The 26,026-nt window shown below is 41.4% G+C and overlaps 1 protein-coding gene across 11 annotated transcripts in view; it reads right to left on the minus strand.

Annotated features, from left to right (window-relative positions):
* CELF4 (CUGBP Elav-like family member 4) overlaps window positions 1-26,026 on the minus strand; it is a 722,303-nt gene that overhangs the window by 15,971 nt on the left and 680,306 nt on the right. For all 11 annotated transcript variants that reach the window (XM_037374241.1, XM_037374246.1, XM_037374243.1 and 8 more), the window contains exon 12: window positions 8,719-8,885. In XM_037374241.1, the coding sequence (XP_037230138.1) occupies window positions 8,758-8,885 (128 nt within the window). In that variant the 3' untranslated portion in view covers window positions 8,719-8,757. The remainder of the gene's footprint in view (window positions 1-8,718; window positions 8,886-26,026) is intronic.

Below are 26,026 nucleotides of genomic sequence, written 5' to 3' on the forward strand. Positions count from 1 at the left end.
TATGTAAGAGCCCAGTTTCCTAAAGCAGTTTGGCTGCTGCCTGGCTCCCTTTCCCAGTGCCCAGCCTACTATGGTGGAGCAATATGTCATGCAAGGAGAATGCACAGAGGAAAATAAAGAGCATGGAAAGCATTCATTTGTCATGTGTCACAGGAGATGGGATGCAACCTCTGCTGATGAGTGGAGATGCTTCAAAAGAGAAAAAAAGAATCTTATCCAGCAAAGACAAATTTGTGGCTGACTGCATGGCCCACGGATTTCATGGCCTAATTAATTTCCAAATCCTTAGAAATAAAGATAATGAAAACCTATTTTCTTTTGGAACAATCTGCTTTTTAAGATAGATATTGTATTACCGCACTCTACCATGACAACCAGGGCCCTGGTCCACAGCACACCCAAACCAACCAAAGGACGTCTGTTGGTTTCAAGGGCCTCATATAGCCAGGAATCACAAAGGTAGGCATCTTGTTGCTGTGGGGATCTTAAAGAGCTATCCTGCTTTGCATGGAATGGGTGCTTCAGATGGACCAGCTGCTGGATCAGTCCTACACAGGAAAAGGGAAAACCTGAAGAGGCAGGGAGGGAGAATATATCTCCCACTAACGGGAGGAGTCTGCTTTCTAAAGAGTGTGCAACTACAGCTTTCCAGGGATGCAAGAGGATTTCTTCTATTTGTAAGTCATTGTTGTACAAAAGGAGTTTTAAGAATAAGCCATAGGGTTGTGTTTGGAGATAGACATGTTCATTCCCTAGTTTCTCTGCTCTAAAGAGACCAGAGCGGCCAGAACAGTGGCATTGCATCTCCCTCTAGAATTGCGAGTAACTGAAACATCTCTGCTAGGAGAACATTTAGTGTTAAATAAGTAACAGTGGGCCTGAATCCTTGGCTGTCATAAATCAGTGTCTCTTCACTGACTTCAGAGGAGCTGGTGATTGACGCCACCAGAGAATGTTGCCTGATCATGGCTGTGGTTAGCACCTTTCCAGGCACAGCACTGAGTTTTCATTTACTGTGCTTCTTGCTTGGGAAATGACTTGACTGCTGTTCTCCTTTCCCCTCCAGCTCAGCCTTCTACCCAATATTTCAAAAAGGCTGGATGAAGCTCAGCTAAGTGGAAAAATGAACAATTTGAAATAAAAACTGTCTTTTCTCTAACTGCAGTCACAGGCAGGACGAAAGACACCTAAGAAACAGTGTTTGCACTGTAAAACTTCAATTCGCTGCTACAGCTGAATCAAACACTTCAGGGACCAGAGTTTTGATATTCACTTGTATCTGGCCAAAGTTACTGTACCCATGAATTATTCAAATATGCAATAATTGCATTTGATATATCACTGGGTATAACTGTGGGAATGAGAAACTGTGTTCTAGTGCAGCTGATTGTATATGCCTTCCAAACCATAAGAACATCAATTTAAGGTGCTCACATTGATGGAGCGCTGTGCAACCCCTTATTAAGATTCTTGCCAACTCATATAGCAGTTTTCCCCTGCAGAGTAAATTTCATGGAGTTTTTTAGCCTCCCTTTTCTTTATACCTACAGTGTAACTGCCAAACACTACCCCATACAGCTTCAATTCATGGTTCTGAAGTAGCTCTCAAAGGTCAGTGGCAAAAAGATCAGATCATTTTCAGCTTACTGATCAATGCTACACAAGTGACCTGAGTCCTGTGAACTATGTGTTGGAGCTGACTTGTAACTTTGACTTTACGGAGTGTTTCCATTTCCTACATTAACTTTCTCTGCTAATTCACTTTTCCTTAGGGCCAGAGGGCTGTGCTCTGCCTTTGGCCTACACTGTCTGTATCATCTTTATCTGGACAAAAAAAAGCGCGTTCACAATGCTGATGTTTTCTTTTTCTAAACACACCAGAGACAGACCTATCAGCCTTCAAGCATATGAAGCACAGGGCTGTCTAAGAAAAACTTCTCTTGTCTGAAGTCCTAGACCTTTATGGTCTCATACACCACTTGTCCTTTGCTCTCTCCCCAAGTACTTGCATGTGCAAATTGATAACGTGCTTCTTTCCCATCTACTCATTAGTGGGTGCTGCTCTCCCCAGTATCAAAAGGTTTTGCTGATTTGTCACTTATTTGAAGGTCCTGTAGGAAAATGACCACACTTATTTTTAAACCTCATCCTGGATTTTCACAAGCCTCTTTTATTGTGGGTCTTTCCCCTCTCTCATCCTCTTTGTGCCTATTTTGTTTAGTAAAGGATTGATTCTGCCAGTGTTTGCTGCTGCTGGAACAAACATTTTGGCTAAGGGTGTCTCCTGTGTTTTTCCATGTCTTTGGCTCTCATTTCAACTCACTGCTGCTTGAAACATCTACCCATTCCTTTTCTTAACATTTCCCAGCTTTTCTTCAAGTGGCAGTCCCTTGTACACTGGCCCAGCAAGCCTCTGTGCTGGATGAACCTCATAAAAAGGTTCCTTCAGAGGCTACTGTTTTCGGGCTACTGCAGCTGCCCATTAACTGACTCAGTGAGAGCTCGCACCATTTACCTCAGAAGGGCTCTAAATCTAACTTACTCAGGTACTTTGCATGGCATGGTCCATATGTGATCCCACAATAATCTTGTTGGTTAAGTGGATGAATATAACACTACCACCTCCAGCCAGCTCTGGGGCTCTGGGGCTTTTGCTGTTGGAAACCTTTGAAGGTGGCACAACCATACTAAGCTCCTGGTCTTTTCATAGTAGGGACAACTCAGCAGGATCTTTGCTGGCTGAGTCATTGGCAGAAGTTCTCACAAGCCTTCAAAAGTTTACTTTAGAGCATCAGGACCAACAGCATCACAGTGGGATGAGAAATGGGAGGCTGCTTTCATATCTATTATTTAACTCTGAAATAATTGCATTATCTAACATTTAAAAAAAATGGGAACATGGCTTTTAATGAAGAATTCATGCTCTGAAAAGAAGGAAAGCTTTATGGTATTGCATTGTGCTGCTTTCTCACTCCCATGACAAATAGCACGGATCTGTTAGTGACCTACATGGACTCATTTAGATGCAAACACAGCAATACTAAAAAGCTGCCCTGCTTTGAGGAAGAACAAGTTCCAAATATTGCTGAATGGAATTCAGTCTCAGAGCAGTAATTACTGATTGTAATTTTGCAGTAAATGCAGTAATTAATTATTGTCGTTTTCCATCAGTGCATTATATTGTGTGCCAATCTTAGAATAACCACAATAATTAGCAAATGGGATTTTGCATGCTTTCGTATCAAAACTTTATAGAACAGGCATGAGAATTTTACCATAATAAAGTTATTAGTAATTTAAATTGGCAGGCAGGTTAAAAATTATCAGCCAGAAAAGAAATGGGTTTCCTTGTCAGTTTTGCAAACCCCTTCACTCTTTCTGTTTGACCCGCCCCCAGTAACACTCACTTCCATTCTCATGTATGAGCACAGGAGCGCAAAGTTTGGGTTAAAAACACAGAGAGCGATCTTTAATCACAGTCATCAGTGGAAATTAAAGGCAAAATTAATCTGAAGAAAAGAAAAAAATATTGGCTGAGCCGATGTTTTTCCAGCACCTAAACAGACTTTCCCAAATGAAGCTGTGCTGATTCTGTTCTCGCTTTATTCACTCACATTAAAACTTGCACTGGAGTACTGTTTTGATGTAATTATACTAGTGCAAATTTCCATAATGTAAGCAAGTCCTACATGATCTAAGTGATGACTAAAGGAGGGAAACAACACTAATCTGTGCAGGAGTAAGAGGAATTGGTTAGCATGATTGCAGGAGGCATAACTACAAGAAATGGGATTAGATTCTGATAAAGGATATTTACTCCGAATCTCAAGATGAGCATCCTAATAGACAACAGTGAGATAAATGCAACTGCAGAATATCCTCTCATTGAAGGTAATACAAGCCTGAGAGGCATAAGTAACCAAAAATTCAGTGAAAAATACACTTTCATTAGACTTTGTATTGAAGTGATCTGAAATGATAAGACAGCCAGAAATTTTCCATTCACTTCTTTTTGTTTATGGGCATTTAGAATTTTGCTTGTTTGTTTTATTTTTGGATGATAATGTCTGCTTACTTTAAAATTAGGTGGTTTGTTTTTTTTTTTTCTCTTGTCAGAGCACAGAAAAAAGGAAAATTTAGTTTTCCAAAAGACATTTCCTCTGGGAAACATTATCACCTACTCCAGCCTGCTGCAAAAACAAGCATCTCACACCTTCTACAATAAACAACACATTGCACATGTTCAAGAAGCTGTGAAGGAGGACCTGAACATCTTTTTTTTTTCATATTCATGCTTTGGCTTATGTTATTTCCCCCAGCATTTTGGAGAAGCAGATTGCCTGGACAATGCATTCTTTTAATGTTTTGCCACTACTCTTAGGAGCTACTCTATACTTTTGCCTCACTCAGTTTGTCTCACTCAGTTTCATGCCAGTTAGTGCTCCAGGTTAGTCCCACTAAAATGTCTCTCCACCTTTAGCTTTAAATAAAATTTCAGCAAGGGGTAAATAAGACACTGGTAATGATCAGTCACTGCAATGAAGCCCCAAAGGGCGAACTGACAGGGTTTTCACTGCTCTTCTGTGCAATGTCTTCTATTGATCTACCAGCTAGACACTTCTGTGCTGCTCTGTTAAGTCCCTAAAACTGGAAGAGCTGTGAATTATGGGGTTTTCTAGGCAATATTGTCCTATCATGACTACTACTGACTTAGCATGGACAGAGCAATGGGGAACTCACTTCAACACCCAGTGTGGAGGGCTGGAATCATGCTGATTACTTCTGCCTCCATGGGGAGGATCAGAGGAGGTCACCTTTCTGCCTGTCTAGCATTCCTCCATGGTGCTGGCCATGCAGCCAGCTCACATGCACCCCCAGGCACTGCAGGGTCTACCTGCAACTTTGCCATATCACAGCGTACCCAAGGGCTCCTAGGAATGGTTACCCAAGGGAGCTGTGGATTTCAGCGTCTTTTTTGCTTGATTATTTTGTACATTTACTATCTTGAAAGATACAAGAAGTGGCTCCAAATCCTTGCTTTCTAGTCCAGAGGGGGGATTTGTAATATACTGATTATAGTGATTTTGGCAGAGTTGCCTCAAATGATCCTCCTCTCTTACTTTTGTTTCCTCCCTGCACCTGCCTGTTTCTTTTTTTGCTAAAACCACTAGTTTAATTACAAAGGGGGGGGGGGGGGGAAGATAGCAAAGACAGCCATTTTGGAAACATTTTGCCATCCAAATTCTTCATGGCTTTGCTTGCTGCAGCTTGTGGGCTTATCTGTCATATCACAGAGACCCTTTCAGTGTTTGACAGCAACTTTAGAGCACTTGCAAGGAAAACAAAGGACTTAAAATCACTGTGGCCTAGATTTCTTGTGTCCCAAAAAAAGAGATTTAGAAGTTAAACCCTGCCCTGTGCAGCCAGAATTAAAACTGAGTGAAGATCTTTCTTTCTTGGTTAGGAAAAAACAGACTAGTGGACTACATCAAACTGGGTGCTACTTGTTTGTTTTTTGTTGGCAACTTCTTGTTTTTGGAAAGAAGTTCAATAAAACAAATCTTTTCCTTAACAAAATTCCAGTTAAAAGGTTTCTTGAGCATTGTCTTGAAGCACATGAGTAATTGCCCTGATGTCAATACGGTTATGAGCATGCTTCATATTGGAATAAGGAACCTGAAGAATTGCAACCAAAGCAAACCCAGATAAAAACCACACAGGAGTTACTAAGTTTCCGACAGTCAACATGATCTGCCTGCTCTTCAGCTTTGCAATAGCTATCTGTGCCATACCCATGTGTCTAGCTTGTTTGCACCCTAGTGTTTTAAGGAAACTTCTAGTTGCAGCAATGATGTTGTCTACTGAGTGGGAAAGTCAGAGATTCCCAGTGGTATTTTGGAGGCTGACTGGAAACTGCACATCAAACCAGACATGGGGGTACAATAACACCACACTGAGCCAACAACAACTGACCAGTCTCGAAGGCTTATTACTGAGGGCTTAGCCCTGTACTAACTCCTACTGCACAGCCCTGGTGGGAAGCTGACTTGTGGCCGTCATGACTAAAAACCTGCTATCTGCTTCTAGGGTGCTAGTATGGATTTTTCTAAGCATTGGAAGGCAGATGAGCTGAAGAAAGAGCTGGATCTAAGCCCTGATGAGCTTCTGTGTATCCTTGCTGTCACCAAGTCTCCTCACCAGACTAAGCTAGCATGGTACTCCTTGTGCTAAGTCAGATTCTTCCCTGGGACATACTCCTTCAGTGTCCTCCTGGGGCCACATGTACTTTGTCAGTTCTTTTTGTTAGGTGCAAAAAGACACAGACACAACTTTTTTTTTTTTTTCTTTTTTTTTTTTTTCTTTTTTTCCCTGAATAATCCTCTCCTGCTAAAAGACAGGTCCTCTTCAGCTTCTGCAGTGAGCTCACCAAGATGGGAGTCTGCAAGAGAGCAAGGGCCTCTGAGCTGTATTTGCTTCATTTTGATAAAGACTGTCTGTACCTCTGATAAAGGCTCCTATAAACAGAGGATGGAAGTGAGCTGGTAGTAACAACTGAAATGATTTTGCTGGACAGCTGATCATTAAAATCGAAGTAAAAGCCAGGAAGGCAAAAGGACTTCCTATTTAGAGGCAACAATTCAAGACTGTTCTCTTGCTTTTCAGAAGCAAAGTAAAGAAAAAAAATGCTCTGAGAGAGAGATATAGAATTTTGTTGCCATCTTACCAACTGATTCCTTTTTATATAATTCATTGAGGAAAAAAAACCCCAAAAACCCAAACAACAAAACAGTCCTACTGACTGAGTAATCTTTTTGTAGGAAACAAGCTGAGACCTCAACATCAGCCTGACAGTGAAAGGGTAGAGGCAGAGCACTTCATAATGATTCATGATAATGAAAACACTGTAGGCTTATGCAGTGATTCTTTAACAACACAAGTGTCTACAGCCCTGCACTTTCTTACATGTCCGTAAGAAAGAAGCATATCCTCAGTGATCACAGCTATGCTATGATATAAAGCTATTGCTTAGTGCCAGACTAGGGAGACACCTGTGTTCCTCGATCCCTTTGCAGATATTACTGAAAATCTCCCCAACAAAGGCAGTTCCTGCTTAAAAATATTGCATGCATGCATCTCCCACTCCCCCCCACAAAAACCTGCAGTAAAAAGCCAGTGTGATGAAGCAAAAAGCGTTTGGATATGGAAACATATTTTGGTTTCAAGCTTCCAAGAGGCCTTGTCATAAGCAAGGAAAAGAAAAGAGGTATTTGAAGAGGGAAAATGCATCGACAATTATCTTCATATAGTCACATATAAAGGAGGGTCTAAACTATGGAGGCTGTATCTTGCACATGCACCTAATAGGTTTACTTGAAAGATTTCTTAATCTGCTTCATGTTGTCTTCAGTGCAGCACCTCTTTCTAAGACCTTTTGATCCCAGTCCTTAATTCCAGGTAGAAAAGATACTGCTCTGAAGACCAGAACAATACATTTTTCAAAGGTATTAGAGATACCAATGAAAAATTAGAACACTTTGTAGTTCTTTGGGAAGGTTGAAGGTAGGGATTTCCTGCCTATACCTTAGATGGTTAGAAAAAGCCTGAATTGAAATCACTGGATCTTAAACATTACAGCTATAATGGCCTAGAAAGGTCACCTAACCCACCTCTCTGTCTCTAATTCAGGAGTGCAACTGCTTGTTGCAGCTTAGGGCCACCCTAGGTGCTGGGTTTATTGGGAAGTCTCCGGTGTGAAACAGTTTTAACAACAGGGACACCTCTGCATCTGTAACAAATACATACGGTTTTATATTTGTGTTATCTAATGGGAAAGCCAGCCAGTGGTAGAAAATACTTCAGTTTTTGGAAACATCTCCATTTCTGTTATTGGTGATAGGCTGGGGTTCCAACAATACAAGCTGCTGCTTCTGATGTTTTTGACACTGTTACATGTATTGAAGTTCCCTTGGAGCACCAAGCTGGCTCCTTTCCAACAACACAAAGTACATGAGTCTAACAACGAGACCCTTGTTCACATTTGTCTAGGTCCTCACTCAGGCAAAGTTTCCTTGGCTTTGGTTGGATTTTATCTACACACAGGATCTAACGCTAACTGAGCAAGAAGTGAGCATGGATCCTTCTATTAACTTCCTGGGCTTGGAAAGAAAGAAATTAGGGGTTATTTAGTTGTCAGGGAGACATATTTACATAGAGTTATTATGCTGGGATGAAATTGGATACAGACCATACCGCATGAAGAATGAAGAATGCTTTGAAACATTTGCAACACAAAGCTATTGAGACAAACACTGTCCCAGTCCAGTCACCTGGGATTAACCTGCAGCCCAGTCCCATCTCTTAATTGCAGATTTTCTTCAGCCACCAGAAACGTTCTCTTTGGCTGAGCAAGGGGAATCAGGACAGCTGCTGGCTCTCCTCTAGGGACCAGGAAGACTTCTTAGAGATGCAGGATGCCCCTGGGGTGGGGGACTTGGCTCATCCCTCGTTAAGCATCCTTCCACCTCTTTTTCTAAAGAGACGCACACACAAATGGTTCCTGGTTTATGTGTGGGTGCATATCTGTGCAGGGTGGCTCTAGCCAGAGGCCTAAGTGAAAAAGGCAGAAGCTAGAGAGCCGCAGAGCTGAATCTTTTTGAGGGTCTACAACACAAAGAGAGGCTACAACCATAGCTGACACCCCCTTCCCCATGCAGTTACCTGTGCTAGTGCTTTGTATCCAGTGGTTCCCATAACTCCTTAGTAGGGACGATTAGCATCCTTTGGCCTCTTGAGCTGCACCTTCAGCCTCTTCATGCCAATCTGGAAGCCATTCATAGCCTGGATAGCAGCTTGGGCACTGGCAGGATTGTCAAAACTCACAAAACCTGTCAAAACATGAGGCAAGGCAGGGGGCTTAATGAGCTGAAGGGGGCCAAGGCACGTACATGCACCGACCACTGAGAATGAACACAGGGAGAGGGCAGCGGGAAGGAGTGAGTGAGCAGGTAGGAGAGTGGGTAGGTGGGCAGGAGAGTGAGGAGAGGATGGTTGCCAATGGTGGATGGAGGGTAGGAGGGGTTGTTACAGAACAGTGTCCCTGGATGCAGTGCCTGGTCTGAGTGCCAGTTTGGACACAAGATTGTGTGAAGCATGGGGATCCAAATGTTGGTGCCACAGTACCAGCACACACAAGATTTGGGTCACCTTTGAGCTGGGTGTCAGCAGATGTGATGCATGGTCTCAAGGCACTCTGTCTTGCTCTTTTTCTCTCCACCACACCTGCAGTAAATCTCTGGACCCTCCTTCACTCGCCAGCATAACCTGTCCTTTCTCTTCCAATGTTCACAATGAAGGGAATCTGATATACCTACTGCTACTTCCTTATTATGGCAATATAAGTAAAATGTGAATTTAATAAGTTCTTCATTATGGTATTCATTGGCATGAATAGTTTGATTGTTGGCCACTTAAGCAATATGAGAAGCTTTATTAACTGGCAATTTCTGCAGACTTTATGTTGACTCTGCAGTTGAGAAAGATTAACACTAGTGCTTCCCTAACATTGTTTTCATAAGTAGTTTCATACCTTGCCAGCAAATCATCCAATCAGCCATGGAGCACATCCAGCAGTAGAAACACTTATAGTGACTGAATATTGTATCTACAGGCCACCTGAAATTACATTCTTTGTCTCAATGGAAGACTTGCTCTCTGGGGATCAAAATAGCCAAGGTAGGTCAGAACCACACAGGATGCAATGCATCTAATGCATTCATCTTTGGAGATGGGTTTTGGTGTGAAGTTTGTGGTGGTTTTTTTTTCCTTCTTTTTGTTTTATATGTTAGGTCCAGGAAAGGGCCTCATTTGCCCAGATTGTATACAACTTCAGTTGGAGTGACCATGGGTCTGAGATATTAGTGAGGCAGGGGGCCATCACATTGTATAAGAATTGCCTCTGCTACCTTTGCCAGAAATGTCCCGTTGTGCCAACAACACTTCAGAGCACAAACCCTGGGTAAGACTAGTCTAGACTAGCCTGCACTCCAGACAAAGCCATCTGTTTTCCCATCCCTGTGAAGCTCTGGCAGCACAACTCAACCCTAGGAACCTAGTGTCTCTCAACAGACAGGCTGAAATGAAGAGACAGTTTGAAAGCCCCTCAAAAAGCTAATGCTGAGCATTTGCTGCCAGGTATACACCTGCTCCTGACAGCAGCACCAGGCATGGCTTACAGCCTTGGGCTGTACTGTGATTGCATTCAGCAGCACCTCCTCCCTGGTCTGGTTCCTCCTTGAAAGTAAGTCTCACACATGACATAGGGTGGCTTGCATTTAAAAAAGGCACGCATGCACCTGCATGCAAGGTCAGCTCCTCATTCTTGAATTAGAGCTGCCTTAGGCTAATAGCAAAAGTTTATAAGAGATCATTAAACCTATGTCTTAGCCTCAAAGTAAGATAACAGGTTTACTGAGTATGGCAGATAGGGATTTAAGAGGGAGGTCCATGGAATAAACAGGCATCCCTCTTCATCTTCCCTTCTTGAAGCCAAGGCTCCAAGTAACAGGCTCTCCATGCAGTTTTCCTGCCAGCCGCCTGGATGAAGATGTACCAACACTGCAGCTCTGAACATGTGCGCAAAGGTGCTGCTCCAGCCTCACGACAGTGATCAATCTCTAGACAGAAAACTGGAGAATTATGGTAATGAACTGGGGTTCATTGGCAATGGATCTGCTTTTGTGATCACTTATTAGCCAGTAAGCACCTGGTAATGTCCCCAGTTTAAATTTGACTAGTTGAATCACCTATCAATCAACAAGGTCCTATGATCTGATATCAGCAAAGGAACAAACTAAACACCTCATGATTTCACCTGAGTTGATTCAGTCTTTAAATACTTCTGAAAGCTCCCTTGGAAATGCTTTACTTGAGCATCAACTTGAAATTTGCTGTCTAGCTACCTCACATCTTTGAATATAGGATGTAGTAAAAGGCAATTTTTAAAATCACCTCTGGCTTGCTAATAATCCTGTGTAAGACCCATCAGCTACATCTAAAACAGTAAACTAAAACTGTGCCAGGGAAGTTCAGACAAGCTGGAGCCCAGTCATCTGTACCACTGAATTTTTAGAAACGTCCTTGATATAGTTTTGGCTTATGCCTAACCAAACAATTCCTAGACAGAACCTGAGTATTAGCACAGAACAGAGGCTGTTTTCAATAGTTACCTTGGATGTGGCCATTATATTCTGGAAGGTAAGATAATTTAATAGTTTGGGTGTGGGCTATTCTCTGCCAGCTGGCCCCAGTGCTAGGGTAAAGTGCCAGGTATGTTTGCTTTACTAATATATACACAGCTACCAAATATCAAAGCTGAGTTGGCTGCAGCTGGGTAATTGTTTATATGATGTCTTTACAGAATCTAGCTGGCCTGAAAACTTTGATTTCTACTCTTGTAAGTGGTTCTGTTGCAGTGTACCTCCTACTGACTAAACGTGCACATCTAGAGTGCGTCTACACAGGCATCCACTTGGGAGCAAATCACCTTGGGATCCAAAATAATCAGTGGAGGTCTAACAAATACAGTCAATGGATATGATCTCCTTTTTCAGGACACTCTTAGCTGTGCCTAAATCAGCCAAGTCCCACTGGCTGTTTAGCAGGGACCAGCACTGACAGGAATGAAGGCAGGCATCTAGCTTAAGTCAAGGTACTTCTGTTGTGAGATTTACCTGGATCTGTAGGTGGGACTGATATCTCAAGGTAAGATGTTACCTGGCTAGTGCCTGGGTGAGACACTCCTCAAAATGGTGCTGGTTGCTGAATCAAACTTCTAAAGCATGTAAACCCTACCAGAAATGCTGCCAAGTATGATGGAAGTCTACTATTTATCTACTTCTGCCAAGACTAGACCTTTAGTTGGGCGATAAGCCCTGGTGCCGGGATGCTGACATATTTCTGCCTCTGCAGGAACCTTGCCTTTAGATAAGCTCACAAAGCTACACTAGTTTTTATCATCACTTTGCTTTAGAGATGGAATTCTAAGACCTTTTCCCCATTCTGTGGAAAGCTGTAAATAATATAGCATTTTAACAAATGGTACTATTTTTTTTTTTGCTCACTATGTTTTGTTTAGACCAGAAAATGAAGCCGGGAGTTGTATACTCTGGTGCTATTGGTATTAGTTGCCCACAGGTTTGGACCAGGTTTGGCTTATTATTTTGATTTTCCTCCTTCCTTATCCTGATAGCCACTGCTGTAATATAAAAATCTCCACTGGCAGGCTGCTGAGGGTGGGATCTAGGGTGCAAGGGCTGGGGAGAGAGAATGAGGAGGGAAAATGCCAATAGTTAGTGCATTTTTCTTGTGAGCACGTCCTAGGGACATAGCAGCTAATTCCTCTAGCTTCATTTTGCATTATAGTTTCAGGGGACTTGATGCGCTCAGAAGTTGTTGGTGCATTCAGCTGTCCCCCTTTCTGTTATTTATGTGGAGTTGTATTTCATATTGTTGAAGGTTTTTGGACGGACTCCAAAAGGAAGAAAAGCTATGTGTTATCCTGAGGGCTGAGATATCATAGTGATAAAGGATAGGCAGATAGACAGACAGACAAGCTGTGCTAACAATATCATACTCCTTTGCCTTTTTAGGTCAAATATGTCCTGGTAGATCATATGACGTTGTTGTTGTTGTTATGTGCGCTATTGGCAGTGAACCATCTTTGTTTCTCCACGTCAGTGTCAGTACTGTTAAAGGTGCTATGCCATATTTAAACATGCATGACTAGGAAGAGAATTTATATACTGGGAAAATGGCTCAAACAGTTCTTTCTGAATGCCTTTAATGTTTGAGCCCATGACTATAGGGCTCAAAGCACGACGATAGTACTACAGTTGTCCAAGAAGCTGTCTGTGTTTTGAACACTACCCCTGCATTGTCATCTACATTCTTGAAGGACAAAAGAGAAAGGGAGAGGTTAAAAAGCTTGAAGCTGTTTCTGTGCATCAGTTAATTAATAATCAGAGAAATATATGTTCTGGTCTGAAGATGGTTGGTAGGAGGACAGGATTCTGTGATAAATCTATTTTATAGAGGGGATGTTGTTTTTTGTTGTGGTTTGGTTTTTTTTTTAATTTTATTTTTATTTTTGCCCAAGGGATTATGTAAAAAGGCTCTTCTAGTAAATGATATATCAAAGCAGCAAAGAATGAAGAAATCTGCTAGGACTGCAGCTCAGGGCATCTAATCTTCCTGATACTGCATAGCATCTTCCAGGAAGGTTGTGACGCTGGAGTCCATGACTTCTCTTGGCCTGCCCTTTTCCTTCATGACTGTGTAAATGACTAGCAGGTAGAAACTAGGTAGCATCTTGGAGGGTGCTTTGGTTTCTCCCTGTTTCTTCCACAGAAAGTCTTGGTAGTGGGGCACACTGAAGGAGCTTCATGCCCTTTTCATGATGCCAGCATGATCACCAATGGCTTTATGTAACTGATATTACTCAAGGGCTGTTTTTCTGTTTTAATTAGCTGACATGATAAAGAAGGGAATTAGCAATCTATCTCAGAGTGCATTTGAAAACTGTTTTGCAACTGTACACTTTTTATTCACAGTGAGTAGTGTCTCTGCATGGCCATGAATTAGTTTGTACACCAAGTGGAGTCCTGAATGAGCACATCATTATGTTCCCATGGATCCCTAACTGGCCTTTCTGAGTTTTCTGTTCCTCTTTGCACGCTGCAAGGAGAATTGGCGGTTGATGTGTAGAATAGCCCTTTGATGATCTGCTACTGGGTTGGAATATCATATTGCCTCTCCAGTAGAAGCCTTCCTTTGGATGGAGCCCCATGCTTGGTAGCTACACTGAGCATCCCCTAAATCAGAAGTCAAGACTGCAGTGAATGACAGGTCCAGATGCAAGCTTTTGATCTAGACTCTGAACTGGGGGCAGATGGTCCTACAGCAGGTCCATTTGTGTAATCAGGCTGTTCTCAGGTGATGGAAAGAAAAAGAGTAACCTCAAAGAAACAAATACTTAACTTCTCTTAAAACTAAGAAGCGTTATCTGATCTATGTTCCAGATGCTTGCTGCACAAAACTACCATCTCAGGGATGCACTTTGCAAGAGACCTCAACAGAAACAAATAGACATTGGTGCTTATTAGCTTTTTTAGGCCAGAGATACATTTTTCTGGTTCTGGCTATCAGTGTGTTTTTCTGGTTGCCACAAGGAATCTTTCCTGGCACTTCTTGTTCCTCCAGTGTGAAAGTCACTAGTTAAGGAGAGAATCTCATTCTTCCGAAGTTTTCCCTCTTGTAATTTGACCCATGTTCATCTTATTAGAGGGAAATGAGAATAACAGAAGAGCAAGGATCTGCCTCAGCCTGTTGAAGGCAAATTCCCATGTGGCGAAAAAGAAGAAACAGCATGCACATGGGCTGGGTACTAGTGCAGGAGAAGTCCATGCCCCTTGCTTCCCTTGCATCCAAAGTGCTGCTACCCAGGATGTCAGAGGGGGCCTCATAGTCAGACTACTAAGGCGTAGGAAGCTGCAGAAAGCACTGGCGATTGGTTAGACCAGAGGTCCTGCTTCTTGCCTTCCCCCAGGCATTTGAGTTAGTAATTAAGGAATTAATTATTAACATAATTGGTTATTAATGTAAATGTTCTCTTAGCACAAGATTCCTTACTTTTGTTACTAACCAGTGAAGGGTGAGATCTAGGAACATCAGAGAGTCATTTTCTGCTGGGAAGGCAATGATAGGGTGTTCAAATTACAGGAGTCTTCTCTGCTGGGGATGAGCTCCCTTTTTTCTTACCCCACTGGGACCTGGCCACCTACCCCTGAGCACTTCCCTGCTATTTAAGTACATTTCATTCCTGAGACTGCCCGGTTTCTCTTTCTCCATGTTTATTAGTCTTATCAGAGAATGGAGGTTTTCCTTTAATTGCCTTGCAAGGTCTTTACCTTGCTATGTTCTTTACACGATGTACTAGCTGCTGTCTTGCAATTTTTTAGTGTTGTAAAGAATTTCAGGATACCATCTGTATGTAAGTAGCTCTATAATATATGTGTGCATTGGAAGGTATTGTATTGTAAGGTGATTTATGGGTACTGGAATACTCAATAAAGGAGTACGTCTGCAGACCAAGGGCATAGCACTTCAGCTGTTTTCCAGCATCTAATAGGTTTGGATGACTTTTTGGAATATTTAACCTTCCACTGATGTTTAATCATGTCCAAGTGAGATCTGTCTCTCCTGTTATCCATCCCATCCATCCATCCATCCACCCACCAACTAATTTTTTTTAATGTATGGACAGCTAGTAGCTGACGACTATGCTAAACAGCGACTATTAAGTATTTCACATCTGTGGGATGAGATAATTGGAACCTCAGAATATTTGAAGAATTGGCTCAGAAATTTGCTGAAGCATTAATGTTAATATTAGAAATTTATGGAATATTAGAAAATCTTCAAATTGTTCCAGGGGATAAAAATAACTAAATCTATTATTATTTTTTAAGGATGTAAACTAGATGGCCTGGTAAACTTAATCTTTCATCCATAAGTAAAAGTAAAATTATGAAAACTTTGATAGGAGAAGATAGGGCAATGAATTAAAAAGCGTACAATTAGTACCAATCATCATGGTTTCATGGAAAATATTATCTATCAAATAACCTGATTACATGAAGTTGCAAGTTTGATTAATAAAGTAAGTTTTCATAAAGTATGCCTAAACTTTTCTAGAGTATTTCAGAGAGCCGTGCTTGACAGAAAATGAAAGCAGCCCATATCAAACTTCTTAAAAATGGGACGATAGACCACCAGAAACATTGTAAATTGTGACTTACAATCTTGAGGAGTTTCTAGTAGACTCCTCCAGGAGCGGGCTGAAAGCTCTGTGCTATTCAGTTTCTCTAATGTTACCTGGAAGACGTCTAAAGTAATTACTAGTAAAAATTTCCAATCATACAAGAACGGTGAAGTGGTAAATAATGACAGAAGTCAGTTATGCCGACCTGTCACTGCATAGACTGGACTCAAAGAGTGTTCACTTTAATCTAACCAGTTGCAAAACTAATTACCCACAAGAAAAAGCAAGTGGGTCACTCATAAAAAGGGAAAATATTCACTGGAAATCAGTTCTCCTAAGAAAAATATGGGTGTCATGGTAATAGCCAAATACATGAGCTCTCAGGATTATGCTGAAATACTCAAAGTCTGAAGACTCAGTACAGTCTCTGGGGAATACTTTCCAGAAGTAGCAAGGTGATATTACCTCTGACTATGGCTCGGGAAAGAACTTTATTGGAATCCTGCATTTAGTTCTGGTGATTTCTCTACAAAAAATCGGTTTTAAGAATTATTCAAAACTACAGGAATAATTCTAGGTCTGAAAAAGTGATAGAAGTTGTCACAATTTGTGAAAAATAAGGTTATACAGTCTTCTGACCATAGTCTAAAAATAATTTCTAATATAATGTGTTTAGTTTAATACAGGAAAAAAAAAAGAGCTTGATGATTTCTTCGGGATGGAAGCAGACATTTGACAAATCTAAAATGGAAATAAGGCACTGAGTCTGCATTTTTTAAATAGTGAAGATAAATAACTATTTTGGAACATCTTGTTTAGCAATAGGGGTGGAGCACCTATCAAGTGAAATCTTGATTAAGAGATTGTCTAAAAGGGATGCTATGACTCAAGCAGAAGGTTTGAACCTGTCGAATGAGCTAAGGTATCTGGCATATGATATTTCAGAGTTCTGTCCAAAGGATCAGAACAGTCCCTTCTGATACTGCATATCTGTCTGTCTGTCTGTCTATTGCTTATTTCACATTTCAGATATTTAGAAAATCAGTTCTTGCCTACTCATCTGGCATGGACTGCGGTAACAGTCATGATAGAGGTGACAATTGATGTTAATGCCTTATAATAAATGGCCCCAAAGTGTGGGCTGCGGACCACTGAGACAGCTGACTGGTACTCGTTCTTCATCTTGCTTCCAGCTGAGAGAAACTGAACAGATGGGAAGGGGAGATTAAATGAAGAGTGAAAGTAGATGGCATGATTAACTTTCTCTAAAGGTCAGAACACCCAGTGCAGAAGGTAGCTTGAAATACACAAGCATCTTCCTTATGTCACCTTCCCATCTTCCCGTGAATGAAACTACTTCTATACATTGAGGCAGTGTGAGCTGGAATGTACAGAATAGTGGTCCCTGTTATTGCGCATTGTCAGTTGGATGCTCTCCAGATAGTGTCTCAGAGAAGCAGTACCTTCTTTGAAGAAGGTTGAAGGCTGTAGATACTGACCCTGAATATTCTGGTTCAAACCAAGAAGGAATTTTCTTCCTATGGGTCTTCTCTTTCACAATCTGTTTTTGGGTTTGGTTGGTGGCTTTTGTTTTTGTGGTGTGGTTTTTTGGTTGTGTTTTGTTTGTGGTTTGGTTTTTTTGTTTTGTTTTGTTTTTATAGTTAGTTTTCTACAGAATTACTGTTGTGACTCACATTGAAACTGCAAGGTTAAGATTTGAGATTAGACTAGAATGGGGACAGTCTGAAGGTTGAGCAACTATTCATCTGATTGCTATATACTGGTGGTTCTACCCATTCTGCTAAGTAGGAGTTGAAGTTACCCAATGAATGGATGGAAGAAGTGAAGGATTCAGGCTTCAGCCATTCTCTGGAGACCCCATGAATCAAATACTAGACCAGCATACAAACATGTCTGCTGTGGACAAGAATCATTGTGTTTCTTCTAAAAGAAGCATAATGTTCCAACTCGGATGATAATGATGAGGATGATCTTCTTAACAAGGAACAAACTTGCCAGTGAGGAATCACAGACAGGTGAATGGTTTTGGTCTTTAAATGATGATTAGAATTGAAGCAATTCCTAACTTGCCTTCAGAAATGGAAGGAACTACTCTTGACTTGGTTTCTGAGCCTTCCTTGTAATGTTTGGTTTCATGATCTGTCATATAAGGTGTTAAGGGAAAGTACAGGGTTGGCAAAGGGGATGAACTTTTTAGGAGACAAATCCTTCTGCCAGTGTAAAGCCAAAAGCAAAGAACAAGCTTAGTGTAGGTTTTACACAAGTTATGAGTGGGACCTAAGTAGGTGCTCAGTTAAGGATGCACTGAGAATGTTGTTGAATCCAGACAAAAGATATTTTTACATTTGTTTTGTTGGAGTTGTACAACATAAACAAGATGAACATAACTACTGAAGCTCCCACCAGCCATGTCACAATCTGTTTCTTATCTTAATTTTAATTTCTTTGCTCCCAGGCAGTCTCCTGGATCAGTTTGTGGGTTCTTAATTAAAAAAAGCCATGTATATGAACACTGCAGCTACTGAAATCACCAATCATCCTTCTTGATCTATAAGAGACAAGCATCATAGAAGGTGATCTTCTTTTTGATAGTATTTCATAGTAGGGAAGTAAATTCCTTCCTGGGTAATGAAGAAAAAACCTCTCAAAATAGGAAAACGAATCAGGAAGGTGCACTGTGAATTGTACTAGCGACTCCTTTTTATCAGTTCTTTTATGTCCCAGGGAGTCTTTGAGATAGATACATTTCTGGTGTAGTAATGTGGAATCTCCCACACCTTGCTCCTGTTGATCATACTTGGATAGGCAACTAACAGCCTCTCTCCTTTATGTCATTCCACACCTGGTACCTCATTATGGGCAGGCTAGAGAAATCCAACAGATACAGAAAGATTTGAAGCTTCTTTTGTGGGACAGTCTGGAAGTTTCTGTTCTGAAACCTGAAGTAGTGATGAACAGTTTTTGGCCATGCTTTTCAAACCAATACTTTGCTTTCTATGGAGGCCAGTGGGTGAAAACCAGCTAACAAAACTAAAATTGAAATCAAAAGGAAAAAAACCCTGCTGTTACCTGGCGACTCATTGGGAAAGAAAAGGAAAAGAGAAAATCCCTTAATATCTAGACCAGGAGGTTGTGAGCTGACACTGAACTATGCTGGGCACCAAGAGGTGAAAGGAAGGAGTTACACAAGTATATTTTAAGCTGGAGAATAATGTACTGTTCCAGGTCCAACCATCTGTTCCATCTCTGGTCCTTTCAGTGTCAAAGTAAGATGTCTGTGTTTTCAACTACCCGCAACGAACGGGGAAATGATCACCTGGCCTCTTCTGTCATCAACGTTAATGGGAATGAAACAACTTCATATTATAGTGTAGAGGATCATAAATTCCTGTGGGTTTTCCATCAGAGTATTCACCATTAATGGCCTTCAAAATCCTGAAGTATCCTGAATCCTGGACATCTCTGTGAAGAGCTTTCTTCAGTCTCTCAGAAGAATTATTTCAGTCTGTAGGACTTGAATCATAATCATAGATTGGACTAAAGCCTGTTCTAATTCTGGCTTCCTGGGGCTGTGCCCAATAACCTGTCTGAATTCTTGATCCGCCCTTCGGTGGGAGATGGGAAAATAAGCTTATGCTTCAAATGAAATTGGGGAGTGAAATATTGCTGGAAAAACCCATTTACAAAAATCCCTTTGACTAGAAAAAGTGAAGATCTGAGAAAGGCAGGATGTCTATTGATAATTTGGACAGGGATCTTATTTTGAAGGGATGGGGTAAAAATATAAATTGCCCCTAAAAACAAACTGGCCCTTGCATTGACTCCTAAAATCAAGTAGCAAAAATTCTTCTCTCATAACCATTTTTAAACCCTCAATAACACAATAATCCTTCTGGACCTGTTCACATGTCGGGATGCACAATGACCAGAGTAAATACTTTGCAATTTCTGGAAACCCTTCTAGAGAAGGACTTAAAGGGTCATTAGAGACTTATCTTTAGAACAATCATAATTTCACCCTTGAAATGGTCAGAACACAATCAGATTAGTAGGTCATGTTGCCAGAGAGGGATAAAACCTGTTGCTTGTGAAGCAGCTGAAGACAGCACTCTCTTAGATGTTTACACCTCTTCCCTTTTATAACAATAAACATACCTGGCTAAATATCAGGGGCACTAAAGCTCAGCTAATGAAAGGGCATAGTCCTACTGTCTCTAGATTTTTTGTGGCTTCCGTCACTGAGGATCTCATTAGACATGTTCCCTGGCCTGCAAGCTCTATTAACAAAAGCACAGCCAGTCAATTAGTGAAGCGATTACTAGTCCCTAATCCGCACTCATTAGATCACATCTGGACTTAGAGTTTTGGGCAACCCTTTGCCCTCAGCCTAGGAGAGACAGTGACAAAGTGGAGTGAGTTCATCACAGGGCCATTGTGACAGGCAAGGGCTGGAGCACATGCCCTGTGAGAGCAAGAATACAGAGGTAGTCTCCTGCGCAGGAGAAGTTCAGATAGGAACATAAGGAAAAGGTTCTTCACTGAAAGGGTGCTTGGTCCATCAAACAGACTCCCCAGGGAAGTGATCATGGCACCCAAGCTATCAGAGCTCAAGGAGCATCTGCACAATGCTCTTAGTCATATGAATTAGTTTTAGGTAGTCCTGCAAGGAGCAGGGAGTTGGACTGGATGATCCTTATGGGTCCTTCGAACTTGAGATATTCTATGATTCTATGGTTCACAGTGGTGGTGTATGGTGGGAGAATGAGAGACAAGGGACATTAACAGAAACAAGAGAGGTCCAGACTGGATATATTGGTAAAGCTTTTTCATCTTGACGTTGCAGCAAGCATTGGAGCAGGTTGCCCAAAATCAAGCCACTTTTTTCAGTGCTTTTCATTGTTTTAATAACTTGCGACATATTTGTTATTGCAGAAATATATAGTATATATAAAATAGATAATGTACATACCTAAGCATATGCAATATTTTACAGATATTGACTGGGGAGAGTGGAGACGATATTGTATTTGGTTGAGGAGGTTTAGGTAGATGGACTTGGGAATGGTTAAGAAAGGTATACCTATTTTTCTGGGCATCTGCAAGTTGTTACCACTGGTGACAACCTTTGAAGATTGCAATATATGCTGTTTGAAGATGTTATCTCATCTGGAGATATTGTTATTTTGATTTGCTTACTTGAAAAGGGAAGGATAGCACATGCACTAATACATTCAACAATGATAAGGTTGCAAAATTAAGCACTTGAGTTAGAATGCAAGAAATATGTTACCTAGTAAATTTTAATTCTGTATTGTTTTGTATATGCATTAAAGCAGTGCTTCTAAGCACAACAAGTTCTGTATTTTTCTTTGTCATGACATCCTTGTTTAATTACTGTAGAGAATGAATAACATAACGGTTGAGGAAAATGGCAATGGACAGCTCAGTATGCAAGTGTTGGAATGTAGAAAGTAAATATGCAGGGAAAGGATGGTTTGTAGTTGTACAACCAAATGCTGCCTTGGAGAACTGGAATGGAGCCCTATGTCTGCCATGACATCCCAGTTATTCTGGTATATCATATATCGATAAAATTGCTTAATAAGATCCCTAGGCTTACTTTTTGCTAGTAATAAATAGGGCAGGTTCGACTGAAAATGGTACATTATGGCTTAAATCTACATGACTAACTCTCTTATCCTTGAAAGAGGGGTGGCCTTGTCTTGACTGCTGGCTAGGGATGCTCCCTGGCCCGTTGTTACTGCTGAGCAACCTCCAGCCTTGAGTGAGTTATCATGGCCCAAAACAGAGCCAATGGTACACAGCATAAAGAACCTTATATGGATAGTTATGGCATAGTGCTTGAGCAGATATGTGAGGACTCTTTGGTTGTCAGTGAAAATGAAGCTTTACTGGTGTTCCTCTTTTCTTGATACTCAGGGCATGACCTGAGATTTCACTGGCAGAAAAGGCTTCGTCTCTACCTGTGTCTGAAGTAAACATAAACAGGCATGCCCTGCGTTGTGCTAATAATTTGGAAAACAAGCAACAGACGACTAATCAGGCTCATGGCATCTCAGATGCGGAATAACTAAATAATTTGAAAATCTTGCTATGCCGTCATCATCCCCTTGGTGAAATGAAGACACCCTGACCCACTGTGAAAATGATGTTACTTAGCTCGTGGGACATCCCAGATGCTCTGCTGGAAGTGCCTTAGGAAAAAAAAAAAAAAAAAAAAAAAAAAAGGAAATATAGTAAAGTCATATTCGTAGTAGTTGAATATTTTGTGGGAAGGAGGGCCTAAGGCCAAGCTCAGAGCTGTGAGGAACTATTGAACAGCTGCTGCTTGGTAACTATCTAGCTGACAGACTTCAGAAATGCTGAAAGCGTCCCTGTGCAGTGAATGAGGCAGGATAGATGGGATATAGAAGAAGTTGAAGATAGATATATGGGGATGGATGCATGGTTGGATGGACTGATAGAGACTCGTCCATTCTGCAGCTTGATTTGCCTTACATCAGGAATCTTGGGAAAACAAAAATAAATATAGTAATGGTAATGGGTACCCAAATGCTGTGGTGGGTTTGCAGTCTCACAAAAGCGGGATGTGGTAAGTCTGCACTCTGCAGATCAATCACCTTGAATTCAGAAATGGGATTGCCCATTGGAGTGTGTCATTATTTCTGACTTCAGAACAGAAATTTCTGGCCTGCATGAAAGTAGCACTGGAGACCCGCCCTCTGGCATTCTACACATGGATGCATTTGCATTTGAGACTATACATCCTTACAGCACATGTAGGACCAGCCATACAGACTCAGGTTCATCTACTCTATCTAATGTCAAAGGATTTTTAGAAGAGGTGGCAGCAGATAGCATGCTGTGCAGGCCCACGAGAGCCCCCTCAGCTCTTTTCTTAGGTCCCAGTCCTGGGTGACTGATTTGAAGCCTAGAGCATTAAGTTTTTTATATCTTTTAAAGCCTTTCCCCCCCCCCCCCCCCCCCCCGTCTTTTCTTGCTTCTGGCATTAATTCTTAACATTGGTCATTTCTATTAGTCACATAAATAGCTATTCCCCCTTTGAAGGTCATTAAATGAGTAGCCACAAAGACCCTGTAGCAATGAGTTCCTCCATCTAATTACCCCATGAGTAAAGGCATTTAAAATGATTGTGTAAGTCTGCATATGAGTAGGTATATACAAAGATACCCATAACTTTAAAATATTCTGGATGGATCCTGTCTATTACTTGTGTGGAAAGATGGATGGAACAGTAACAGACACATGGACAGACAGATAAATAGAAGATAGATTCTGCTAACACAGTCTTGTCTAATAAATTGTTAAGCTACAAAAGAAAGCAGAAATCCCTGTGTACAAAGTATAGATTTTCTTTAATGTGAGTTATTGGGAAAAGACAGAGCTGTCCCTTTAACTGGAGAGCTGCAAACAGCTGTTCCTTATGCATACATGCTTGCTTGGTCTGAAAGTTTTGGTAAGTCAGTGCATAACTGACAGTTAGATTTATCTCCCCAATAAGCAATCAACATTATAATAAAGGAAAAAATGCTTTCAGTGGCACCTTTGAGAGGCATCAGAAATTAATCTAAACATCAAATTAATTATAGTTTGTAAATGAATAGTGGCTCACAGCCCTAATACTTCTCCCGCCCTCCTCCTCCTCTCCCTAAAGCCTCCCCCAGCCAACTGCAATGGCTGGAGGTGTTGTGCAGTGAGTCTGATGAACAGCTCCTTCTCTTCCTTACTGACACAACTCTCCTTATCAGCTGGGAAAGAGTCTCATCTTTACTCTGCAGACCTGAAGTCTCAGAGCCTGACCACTTTGGAGTATAACAGAGAGTAGCTAGCAAATAATAAACTTTTGTGCCTCCTTCCCCTTTTCTCTGGGAGCACTAAGCACCCTCTCACGGTGTCCTCCACTCTTGGATCACTTTCCAACTGAGCTGGACACCTCATGAATCTCTCCGTGGCTGCCTGCCTGTGGCAGGTCTTTCAGAGTGGAGAGGACCACAACATACTAGCGCTGATCTGAAACGAAACAATCCCAGGGTTAGGCATGCTTAATGTGGCTCAAAAATCATTCCTATATCACCTCAACCCAGGCACCCAAATTAGTGGCCTTCTTCCATTACACTCTGAGCTTTGGTCTGTAGCTATATGGGAATGACAACCTGATATTGTCCAGGGGACCCAAAACAAAATGTATTGCCACTAGATCATGCAAAGTTAAAGGACATAGCCTAATTCCATGGGCTACAGGGAGAAAAGCTCATGTAGATAATTTCGTAGGAAATTTGAAATCAGGTTAAAAGCAAAAAAAAAAAAAAAAAATCATATTTAATCATAGAACTGGTAACAGCAGCAAGCAGAGCTCCACCTCTCTCCCAAGTGCTTTCTAATAATTCCTCTATTGGGTAAGAATCTTCTTATTTACAAAATAATAATAATAAAAAATCAGAAAAAAAAACCCAAACCAAAAACTTTGAGTTGTTAAATAACTCTTCTCATCCATGGATCTAAATCCCTGTGCAAAGGAGCCAGTGTCCTGCTACAGGAAGAGGAACCCAAGGCACACAGCTAGGCTGGTTCCCAGGTTCCCATATGGGGCAGGAGCACGAGACTAATTTCTTACCCTTGCAGCACCAACTTACTCCTGGGCCTGCTTATTTCCCTGGATAAACATAAGAGGAATTGTTGTGTTTGGTTTTGTTGTTTGTTTGTTTGTTTTTGTTTTTTTTTTTTTAATTTTTTTTTTTATTAAATGAGAAACTGCCAGATTTGGCAGGGTGTGTTGGAGGCACATTGTGAGCAGGTGCTGAACAATATTTTTCCTGATGTACCTCAGGGTCCACTGTTTCCCTCCTATGTCTTATGGAGTACTGCCAATGCACTTTAGACCTGATCTGCAATGCCCCTGGTCCCAGGCTCTGCATAGCTTTGCCAGTATGCCAGTCTCTTGGTGCTTCTCTCTTCTCTCTGTTTCAGTTTCCAGGGTTGAAGCTCTGCAGCCCATCACCACCTGCCTGCCTGCTTTGCATCTCCCACTCCACCTTTCTGCCACCACACTGCCGTCTTGAACTGCCACATGTGTTTTTAATAACATGATACAAGCTCTACTCATCCCTCAGCCCTTCTCAGCTTCGCCCCTCCTGTGTCCAGTCCTCATTCCTCACTGCTTTTCTCACCTTTAATATCTCTCCTCTGGCTCCCCTGTTTCTTTTCATAAATGAGGAGCCAGAGTAAGTTTAGTAGGGAATAGAAATATTTAACAGCAAAAGTAATTAACTGCTGTGACCCTCATCAAATGATGTTATGTTTTCTCTTTTGGCATCTTCAGAGAAGACTGGATATTTTTCCAAACAGGGTGGCATGCTAGTAACGTTCAAGTGGCATCCCTTGCAGGAAGTGGGAATGAAACTCGATGTTCATGTTGTACCCAGAGTCAAACAATATGTTGCCTTTACACCAGATATGTCTACGGGTTCTGAGAAGCCCTGCAGTTTGTAGTTAAAACTAGAATGCTCCTTTGCGTATGTTAATGTGGGACTTTCAAAAAAAGAGTGGGGACATCCTTCCTGCCAGTGTGAAAGTCTGTCTGGAAATGGCTAGAAAAGGAGAAAACCACCCAGCAGGTTTGTTGTTGCTCACACCTGGGGTATCAAATCATTTTGAATTGGAGGGAAACATGGGTTCTGTGGGCCATAAGCGAGGTTCGTCAAAGTCTCCTGGAGTTATTGTCCCATGTGGATAAACTCCAGCTGCCACGCTAGTGGATATGGTGAACAGGCACATGCCAAGGGATACACATTGTGGGGCCAAGGAGGTGAGGATGGAACAGAACTGCCTGACACTCCTGCTGGTTCAATGGTGTGCAAAAGCCAGCAGATCTAGTTGCTCACTGCTCACAGAGAGGATGTGACTGGAGTAATGAATTTCCAGCTCCACCAGTAAGCAATTCCTCTAGCTTTAATTTATCTACATCTCATTTGACACCTTGGAGTAACCACTTGGCCTCTGCTGCTCCATCTACATCCTCGTTTTTTCTAATTTCTGTCATGTCTTCCTAATTAATATTGCCCAAATCTATCCTTTTCTCTCTTTCCTTGGTTAAAACATTTTCCTAGAACATGTCTGTCTCTGTATTCATTGTTTAACATCTTCAAA

Source organism: Falco rusticolus, chromosome Z, assembly GCF_015220075.1.
Source record: "Falco rusticolus isolate bFalRus1 chromosome Z, bFalRus1.pri, whole genome shotgun sequence".
In the NCBI taxonomy this organism is placed as follows: Eukaryota; Metazoa; Chordata; class Aves; order Falconiformes; family Falconidae; genus Falco; species Falco rusticolus.